At 35.9% G+C, this 11,128-nt stretch overlaps 1 protein-coding gene across 1 annotated transcript; it reads right to left on the reverse strand.

Annotated features, from left to right (window-relative positions):
* Nucleotides 1-4,169: 4,169 nt before the first annotated feature.
* LOC142450909 (olfactory receptor 6C68-like) lies at nucleotides 4,170-5,108 on the reverse strand. Its single transcript, XM_075552844.1, has one exon. It carries the CDS (start codon nucleotides 5,106-5,108, stop codon nucleotides 4,170-4,172), a length of 939 nt encoding a protein of 312 aa, XP_075408959.1.
* Between the last annotated feature and the right edge of the window lie 6,020 nt (nucleotides 5,109-11,128).

Below are 11,128 nucleotides of genomic sequence, written 5' to 3' on the forward strand. Positions count from 1 at the left end.
GTTTATCCTTTTATGGTTAACTAATTTCATTCACTGTATTGTTTTCCCAGGATCATCCAGGCTATGGGTCATGCTTTTTTTAGCAATGCATAATATCCAATTGTATATTAATTTTTTATCCATTCTTCCAATGGTAGATAATTGAGAAATTTCAAATTCTTCTATTGGGATCAATGCCATGATAAACAAGATAGTTCATATATATATATATGTTCATGAAATAGCTCTCACTTTTTTTAGGAAATAAAAAAAGTATTGGATTATACAGAATTCTTATCCTTCATTGTTTGACATAGTAATATATCGCTTCTCACAATAACTTTACATATTTACAGACATGTTGACAGTGTTTGAAGGTTCCACTTTTCCATACTTCCTTTAGCATCTTTCTTTGTTTGTCTTGAACTTGGCTGTCATTGTCAGTAGTAGTATATAGTCCTTGCTTCGATGTTTATCTTCCAGGTGACTAGTGATCGTAGCTATTTCTTGCCATCTTTGTTGGCCATTTGAATGTCATCTGTAGTGATTGTCTGTTCACATCCTTTTCCTACTTTTTAATTGGGTTATTCATTTTTTCATGTTTTTCTTACTAAGGGTTTCCATTTGTATGCTTTTAGAGATTAGTCCCTTTTCCATTGTACCATTGTCAAAGATTGTTTTCCCTGTCTTGGGTTTTCATGTTACTGTTTTAATAAAGCCTTTTGATCATAGGCGTCTCATTTTTAGTAGATTCCTATCACCTTTTTTATTCTCTATGGTGTGTATTTCCTTCATTATATTTGATAGTGTTTCTATACCCTGCAATAAGGTCCCTAAATTATTCCCTACTTTTTCATAGATGCGCTTATAGTTTTGGGTTTTACATTTAGGTCTCTGATTCATCTAGAATTTGTTTGTAAACTTGGTGTGAGTTATATCAACTGACAATTTGTTTGGTCTTCTGTTATTAATGTTGAATGCATTAAATCTGTTATTGAAATGGTCTCTAAATTAAGGTATAAGAATCAAGGTGATATTTTGGCTTTTTGGGTTTATTTCAATTTTTTAAAAGTCAACATGAGGCATGTAAGCAATTGATGGCTTGTTCCACAGTTGGCCCTTGACCCTCGTGGACTGGGATGTTGTGCTCCTTCATCAGCCCCTTCAACAGAGTTAACTCATCTGATTCCCTCATCTTCCCTCTGGCAAAGTTCACATATATTTTTACTGTATATGTTGCTGAAAACTAACATTTTGTCTTTCAGAATTCCATCATTATATCTCTAGTGTCATTTATATCATCAATGCTATAATTTCCGACTACCAAGACTTCTTCATTCCTAAATTTCACATTCAATCACCAGCAATTCCCTCAGATCACTGACATAAATGTTTCATCATTACCATCTATTACAGTGGTTCTCAACCTTCCTAATGCTGCTGCGACCTTTTAATACAGTTCTTCATGTTGTGGTGACCCTCCCCCCCCAACCATAACATTATTTTCATTGCCTCTTCCCCACTGTAATTTTGCTATTCTTATGAATCATAATGTAAATATCTGAATTTTGCTATTCTTATGAATCATAATGTAAATATCTGATATGCAGGATGTATTTTCATTGTTACAAATTGAGCATAATTAAAGCATAGTGATTAATCACAAAACAGTTTATAGTTATATATTGTGAAGTATATTTTTCCCATAACAAATAAATGAAATTTTGTCTTGAAGCATGGTGTGGCAGTGGTAACAGTTTTCATGCCGGGTACTTATATGTGGGTATATCTACATGTGGGCAGACCCACCTGGAGAAAATAGAGGAGCGGTGTATTGGTTCCTAAGACCATCAGAAATATGTGTTTTCCCAATGGTCTTAGGCGCCCCCTGTGAAAGGGTCCTTAGCCTCTCAAAGGTGTTGTGACCCACAGGTTGAAAATCATTGATCTACAACAATATTAGTTAATATCAATATATTCACATACTTAGTATGCATTCAAAATTCCCTAGTCCACTACTATTTCCTAGAAAAAAATTCCATCCCATAAGTGGTTGCCCCCTTTTCAACTGAAAATAAATAAAACTTTTAAACTAATACTGTAAATGTTGTTTGTGCTAACCGTGGCAATTTATTACACTCCTCTGAGAGCACTGTTTATTGCTGCTAGTTAGATATTATTTTTTAATAAGCAAGAGATTCATTAGTAGCTTTTAATTTATTTGAATGTTATATAAAACTTTCTGTACTCCCAGTTCCACCACTGTTTCAGTTTGTCCCAGTGACTGTGGCTTGCATGTTGCTTTGACATTGGAAGCTATGTGTAAACGTGATATGAAGATGGCATCTGACCTTCTCAGACTTAACCAAAGGAAAATCAAACTCAACATCAGCACAAGGATAATTCCTGTGAGCCACAGATGAGACATGCTTTGATCCTCAGACCTTCTTTACCAATTCTGACAAGAAATTATAGCATGCAGGAATGCTGGCATCCAAAGGGTGTACTCCACCCCTGGCTCTTCTTTCTTAATGGTAGTGAGATCACTCACTCATGCTTCTTAGATACCTTATATTAGATCAACAGGATGGCAAAAATGTCCATGCTCATGTTAGAGCTCTATCCGTACTATTTGCGTGATGCCACTAGATCATTGGGTGGGAGGTACAACAAACGTGATCAAAAGAACCACATCAAGTAAACCAATGCACCCTACTATGCCACTGGCGCTTCAAACATAGTGGGTTCACACGTGGTAGACAGGTTTCTGCAAAGCTTCCAGACAGACTATGAAGAGGGGCGAGGCAGCCCACTTCTGAAATGTTTGCCACTGATACCCTCATGAATAGATGCAAAACACTGTCTTATAGAGTGCTGCAAAATGAAACTCTCACATCGAAACACACTCAAAATAGGACTAGTGGAGAGAAAAGTCCGTAGAGTAGAGCAACTTTAATGTCATGGATGGAGGAAAGCATCTACATTTGCTGATACCATACAACTGAAAATGAGAATGTCCTGTGAACAGTTACAGTCTTGGAATCCCACAGGGGTCACTATGAGTCAGCATCGACTGGATGGAAGTGAGGGAGAGAGTTTACAGCCTTGTGAGATCTGAACAAATTGACATAGAAGCATAAGAATCAACTAGTTGAAAATATTGACTTCTTTTGAGATAGATAATGTAGAGTGGATGAAAAATTTTCCTGAAATTAATTTTTCTCACCTGCCAACTTCTGAGCAGAACTTTTCTGAAATTTAAGATACATATCTAGCACATGCAATGTAAGACTCACATTACAAACGTAAGGCTCATCTAGTGCATATGTCTCTGAAGTCATCTTGATGCCACTCTAAGGAATCAGGTACATGCATTAAAACAAAGGAATCCTTTCAAATTAATTGAAACCGGCTTCAAATTATTGTTCACATCCCTAATTTTCTATTTCGCCAGTCATAATTATGATTATAAAAGTAACTTGTAACTTTATTTTCTGGTTTATTTACATTATAGGCTATCAATGCAATGTTGGGCAGTTCACATGTTTTCATTCATATATATATATATCAGGATAGTAAAAACAAACATGTCTTTTCTCTGTAGTTCATAAGTCGGGGAAAAACATTACTTTGATATTTTTCATCTTTACATAAGTATTAGTATACATTGTTAGAAGTATTAATTCATCATTGTAAAGGAAAAATAAATACTGAAAGCCTTTTTGGCCAAACATAATGATTAAATGGGACTCAATTATTGCTGATTCATCCCGTTCTGTTTATCAAACTGCCTACTTAAGAGTCCTATAAAGTTTATATGATCTAGTTATGTCAACTGTCAAAAGCCATAAATGGCTGAGTGGATATTTTCTCTGTAACCAATCAAGGATGCAGAAGGTATGTACCCAAAGGAAGGGGTTGTAACAGTTACATTGTTGCAAGGGCTTAGGAAATATTTCTTTCATGATTAAGATAGGGAAACAAAGATTCAAGAACAAAAATCCCTTTAAACTATTGACTGTATCTAGACGTTGATTGTTTATCTTGAAGTTGACAGTTTATCAAGAAGCTTTCACTTAAGCAAGTAAAATCTAAAGATATTAAGTTTTAATTTTTATTGCCATCCTTAGAATCAAAATAGGATCCAAACTTAAGAAAATACGCTTTGTGCCCCGGATGTCCTTATTCCACTAATGTTTTGAGAGTAAAAGAATCCTTTTGACTAAGTCATTAAAGGCCTGTTTGACTTGTTTGTTTCTCAGCGTATAGATAAATGGGTTTAACATGGGGGAAATGGAAGTTCCTAGTATCGTTACTCCCTTATTAATTGACATTTCATTTTTGGCTGAAGGTTTGATATAGATAAAGATGCAGCTGCCATAGGTGATGGAAACCACAATGATGTGGGAAGAGCAGGTGGCAAACGCTTTCTTCCTTTGTTGAGCAGAGGGAATTCTGAGAATTGTTCTCATGATATATGTGTAGGACAAGACCACACACAGGAGAGTGATGAGTAAGATCAATGCAGAGCAGATAAGCACCATCTGCTCTATGAGCACTGAGTCTGTGCACGTGATCTTCAGGATAGGATTGGCATCACAGAGATAGTGGTCAATGACATTAGAATCACAGAATTCCAGGTCCAGTCCCAAGGTGAGAGGGGGGAATAGAAGCAGCAGAGTAATCATCCAGCAGCCAAGGACGAACCTTTGGCAGACCCTGTGGTTCATGATGGTCATGTAGTGCAGGGGTTTGCAGATAGCCACATATGGATCATAGGACATGGTGGCCAGGAGGAAAAATTCTGTTATTCCAAACAAGTCTGTGAAAAACAGTTGGCATACACAAGCATCATAGGTAATGGTCCTGTCACCTGTTGATATACTGTATAGGAATCTCGGAATGCAGGCAGAAGTGAATGAGATTTCCAAGAAGGAGAAATTTTGGAGGAAAAAGTACATGGCGGTTTTAAGGTGGGAATCCACTAATGTGAGGATGATGATGGTCAGATTTCCAGCTATGCTCAACATGTAGGTGATGAGTAGAAACACGAAAATCAGAGTCTGCAGTTGTGGGTCTTCTGTCAGTCCCAGGAGGATGAATGTGGTTATGGCCGTATGGTTTCTCATCACCAGATCTTGACTTCTGCTTAATCTGCATGTAACATTGAGAAACATGATGGGGGATAATTTTTCGGATGTAGGTTGGTTTAAAAGTCAGAATATATATATATATATCGTCCAGAACTTGTTCAATTGATTTTAAATCTGTCTTTATTTTTATTTATTTATTAATCATTTTATTGGGGACTCTTACAAATCTTATGACAATACAACATTAAATAGTATTAAGCACATCTGTACATATATATCCATCAACATTTCCAAAACGTTTTCTTTCTACTTGAGCCCTTGGTATCAGCTCCTCTTTTGTATTTCCCTCCCACTCTTGTGAATTCTCCCTATATATTATTGTTGTTATTTCTTGTCTACCACTGACCCTTGTCTACCATCACCCACATTTCTGCTAATCGTACCCCTGGGGGATCTATATCTAACCTTTTGATGGGTTTCCCCTTTCTCACCCACCCCATCCTCATTATATCACTACTATTCCTGAGGGTTTTATCTGTCCTGGATTCTATAAGATCCTGTTATCGTGCAAATTATTATATCACTAAAAAGTCATAAAGAAAATTCATTGTTCTGTTTTTCACAAAACCTGCACACTAGAGGTATATGGTCCTTATTGTTTCATGATTTTATTTAACTTTACTTTATTTTTAAAGCATATACGCTAGTGTTCCTTTTTTTCAAATTCTTTATAAGTTATATAAGTATTGAATCGAGCTTCCAGCTTCACTTTCTGGTTTGCTTCAGTTATTTGCAATAATTTTCTCTAGTTCCCACTTTCGTTTTACTCAACTCTTTACCACATGGCTTCTTAGCACAGTCTTCCTCTGAAATTGCTCTTGGCCAGGCGACTGGTCGTTCCTGAAGCTAAATAGAAGGATTCATTTTTGTTAGTGCTTTCCTTTCATTTGCTAAGCACTCTTGGTTTTCTTTAGCCTTTTTGCTTCTTTGAAATCATCTCATCTACTTTTTCAATTGAGGTTTCTCATATTTCACTAGTTCCTCTTCTCTACTTCTCTATGTTTTTCATGGACATTCCTATGGGTTTTATTTAGCATTAAAAAATTCTACCTGGCTTTAGGCATCTACATCTGGAAGTTTTCATTTCTTTTCAATTAATACATTCAAATGATAATTTCACATCTTCTGAACCACTCTTCTGTTTCTGATTCCTTGATTGTTAGTTATACTAAAACCAAGGCCAGCAATTATAATCTCTTATTAGCAATAGAGAATTCCTGGGTGGGGCTTAACACCCTTGTCTGCTGACTGAAGACTGGAAGTTCAAGTCCACTCATACATTCAAAGAAATCAAGTTCATTGTCTTAGAGTTGATTCTAACTTAAGCAACCCTATAGGGAAAAATAGTACTACCCCATGTGGATTTCTGAGGCTGTAAGCCTTTATGGGAGCAGAAAGCTTCATTTTTTTCTCTTGGTGCAATATGGTTAGCAACCAAGCAAGTAGCCCACTACCCCACCAGGGCTCCAAATACACCAATAAGTATCTGAAAAGTAAAAAGAAAATATTAATCTATCAGCAAAGTCAGTAATTGCAAATGCAGTGGAGCATGGTTCTGGCACACATGGGCTTGCTTTGAGTCAGAATGGATTTGACTGGAATTATTAATATTATCATTATTCTGTGTTCTGTCTTATTTGTGCCCTACCTTAAATTCTATTCACTTGAATTTTTTTTCCAATTAATCTTGCTGTTGCACTGCCTCTCAATGAGGGTGGTTTTCTGTTTGTTTACTTCTTATGATAGTGGCTGTATTGTAGAGATGGGTCTAGTGAATACTATAATGTGAAACAGTTGTTGTGTTAACAATTTCAAATCAACTATCTGCCTCAGAACCTTATAGAGTAGTTTTTATGTTTTCTGTGAACTTATTACAAATTGGAATAGTTTTATATCAATATGCTTGATACAGTTTGTTTTGATTTCTACAGAAACATACCTCCATGTTCTCCCATGTAAGCAAGGATTGAAATAAAAAGAACAGCTTTCAAATTTTACAGCCCTGTACACAAACATTTGCACACCCAGAGTTCCTCAACCCTAACCCCCAAAACCAGACATATTACACTGGAGTCTATTTTGAGCCTTGTGTCCAAGTGCCTATGTACGTACCTGCACTCAAAAACCCCATGGTTGTAATACACCAGGTAGAATTGTGGGTGTACACTTCCCTCAGTATTGCAGTTGACAGTCCTACAAGAGCAGTCTGCTCGGTACTCAGGATCATTGTTATTGAACAAAGACTGAGGCCTCAGATTCCTAATTACTAAGCATACCAGCTTGGTGGCTGCTTTTCATTAGATGATGCTAAGATCTTCACAGATGGTTTCCATGTTGAAAACCATTAATATATATATTTTAAAAAGCTCCTCATAAAAGTCCAAGTTATTTGGCTAACTTTTTGTTTAATTTGGTTGCTTTAAACATATGGGTGAGTCAACAGGTTTACTTCTAGAGCTATAATTCAGACCTGCCAGTGTTTTTTAGAAAAATAATTTTATGTTATCAGCTAATGACTGCAAACATGTTCTCTCAATTATAAACGTCTTACTCTCATTAGGGTGCTTCCATAAAAGGTTAAATAAAAAGCAATTAGTTCTAAGGGGGATATGTTGGATCAGTTAAATTCAAGGTGGAGAGGTCAACTCAGAAATTATTCACTATCTTTTTAATTCCAAATATGTAACCTTGATAGATTTTTTTGCAATGGTTTAGGTTGATCAGGGGCCTAAAATGAAGATTTAAGAAAATAAGACAGTTGAGTGTACGAATCTTTCCCCCGTCATGACAATGCATTTGCTCACTCTTTGAAGGTAACCAGGGCTGCTATGTAAGAGTTTCACTGGAATTCCTTGTCAAGTCCAAAAGCTGCAGCACTGACTTTGTCTCTCTAGACTTCATTTTGTTTCCCAAACGCAAAGAATGCTTCAAAGGAACATCATCTGAGTCCCTTGAAGATGAGAAAACAGGTCTTTTGAAGTGGTATATTGATGAGAGCAGAAATCTTCGGTGAAGGGTCAGAGAGATAGAAACACCATGTGCACCTTTTGGGAGGATATATCAAAGAAAAATATCTTTACATTTTTATATTTTTCTTTCATAATGGCCTCTTTGATAGCTTAGCAGTACTTTTGACTGCCTTCAAATTTCCTTCCACATATTCACTTTTCCTAGTGAATTTCCAAAATTTGCTATCTCTACTAAGGAAAGAGGACTAAAATTATGACTTAGTGAAACGCTATTATGGCTCTAAGACTCATGGGCTCACACTGGAGATATTGGATTGATTAAATTAGTAATAATGTACTACATAATTAAATCATTTAATTAAAAGGTAAATATACTTTATATATATATATATATATATATATATATATAATTACTTTTACATCTAAGTTGTATTATTCCTTAAACAAGAGTTATATATAATTGGCATCTGACACAAAACTGGAAACTTGAAGCCCTCTCTGTTCTCATAGATATCTCACAAAGTCATTTTACACTGTCTTGTGACATTGATCTCTGTTTGTTTTTTACACAGAATTGAATATTTAAGGAGTGCAGGCATAAAAATTTCTCATCAGATAATGCTCAACTTAAGACTGAAAGTACAAGTTCTTCATTTATCTTTAGATGATCTACTTTAGTTCCTTAATAAACTCAGCCTTGAAATGTTTTCCAATTAGTTCCAGTTCACAAACTCTTCTCCTTTTTTTCATTTTGAACTATAATTTAGTTAACTATTAATATTTCTGTGATTTTGGTCATCTAGGTAGAAACTGATTCCTAGGGAAAATATGGTTCACGGTCCTCAAAGAGGAAAGAATGAGCATGACAGGCGGTACTTACCCTGTGAAAAGTCCATGTGGTTTCAGTTCACTAACTGCTCTGATGATCCTCAGACAGAGAGATGAAAGAGTGGATGTTCACAGAGGCTTGTGAATGGACTTCCGTGAAATCTTACCCCTGGATCTTATACATATCAAGATAATATTGATTTCTTTTATATAGTCATTCTCAGCTTATGGTCAAGTCATTCTTAGAACATGTATCTGACTTTGAAGGTTTTTATTGTGGAAAGCTCCAGGTAATATCAGCAGTGGTCTCTGGTTGTGAAGTCAAACATATCCAATATTTCTAAATGTTGTGTGGATTTTTTAGAAGAATTGAATTTGTTATATTTGCCAAATCTGTAGGTAAGTGCATAAACAGCAGTCCTTGGTGACTTAGGTCCCAGATCCTTTTAAGAATTTCTTAATGGATATTTGGCAAAACTGTGAAGAATGTCCCAGTGGGGATACTCTTCTCAGGGGAATGAATATGTCACAATAACATCCAATACAAACCATGTGAAAATATAAAGTGTAAGTCATTATTTTTCCCCCTTCTGTTTTCTAGTATCAATGGCAGACAGCAGAATAAAATAACCTCTTTTTTTCCTTTTGTAATCATTTTCTTTTCTTTTGAATTGTTATTAAATTCCATCAGACAGACCCCAACTCATAATTGCCCAACATAATGAAATTCTACCTGGTCCTGTGTCATTCTGGCAATTGTCCTGACAATTGCTCTTTTTGAATCCATAGTTGCAACCACCATGCCAGTCTCCCTCTGTTCCAACCACCCTTTTTTTTTACAAAGCACAGTATTCTGTGCAGGGACTTGTCCCTACTAATAACTTAAAAGACCAATGTCATTAATATCATTCACATATGTGTTCAAACTATGCACACAATGGATATTAAAACAAATGTGGGTGATGATGTTTTTCCTAGGTAAAAGAAGTGAAAAATCAGTGGTATTATAGTATTCATATAAAGTAATATCTTTTCAGATCATAATATATATCTTGTTCTATTTCAGTATTACTAGGCATTTCATGGGACACTCCATGAAACTACCTTGACACCTCTCCATAGAGGCAGATAAATATATAAAAGCAAAATAAAAGTGGTTTCAATATCCTATTTTAACACTTACTATGATCACTTAACAGTTTTATGAAAATGTTACTTTATTATTTTTATTTTTGTTGCACAAGTTTTCTTTGCGTTGTTAGAAATGTCAAACTACCCCATTAGAATAGGTATGATAATGCTTACCTATCTATTAAACCAAACTTACTGCCATTGAGTTGAAGTCTACTCATCGTGACCCGATAGGACAGGGTATATTGTCCCTGTGGGTTTCTTTATGCGAGTAGAAAGCCTCATCCTTCATTACAACAGTTGCTTGTCTCAAACTGCCAACCTTGTGGTTACCAGCCCAATGTATAACCAGTACATTACCAGGGCAACTACCTATCTATTATGTAGCTGTATTCATCTAGATGTTTGGACTAAAACAGGTTAGAATTTGGTCAATATGAGCAGAATCTTCAATAAAGAGAAAAGTAACCAAAAAGTTTATTACATGTTCTATCATCTAAGGGAAGATTATGATGAATACATCTATTCCTTTTGTAACTTGCTACTGTGAATTAGGTGGTTGGTTACATGTCAAATAGTTGTTTTTCTATTCTAGAAGTTTAATAACTAATCAGCATCCAATACCTCCATCCATACTCCTCCTTTTTGGGCTCATCTTCCTCTTGAGGGTTATTATGTTTTCAAAAAAAGTTGTTTCAATTTTCTATCATAATACCAATACAGGTCTGTCTAAATAAGACAGGCTAGATGAACTATCTGGAGGAAAAACAACGGGACCGACAGTTCCGGGGGACTTGGCATAGGGAGAGCTGGGGGCATAAGGAAGTGGTGTAAATGAACACAGGGACAAGGGAACAACATGGTATCCAAATTGGTGGAGAGGGGGGAGTGGCAGGCCTGGTAGTGAATGATCAAGGGTAAGATTACGTAAAGAAGAGGTATAGCTGTAACCCAGGTGGGGACGGAGCATGATAGTGGGACAGGAGGAAAGTCAAGGGAAATAGAGGAAAGAGCTAGGAGGCAAAGGGCATTTATAGAGGTCTAGACAAAGACATGTACATATGCAAA

The sequence above is a fragment of the Tenrec ecaudatus genome, chromosome 6 (assembly GCF_050624435.1).
Source record: "Tenrec ecaudatus isolate mTenEca1 chromosome 6, mTenEca1.hap1, whole genome shotgun sequence".
In the NCBI taxonomy this organism is placed as follows: Eukaryota; Metazoa; Chordata; class Mammalia; order Afrosoricida; family Tenrecidae; genus Tenrec; species Tenrec ecaudatus.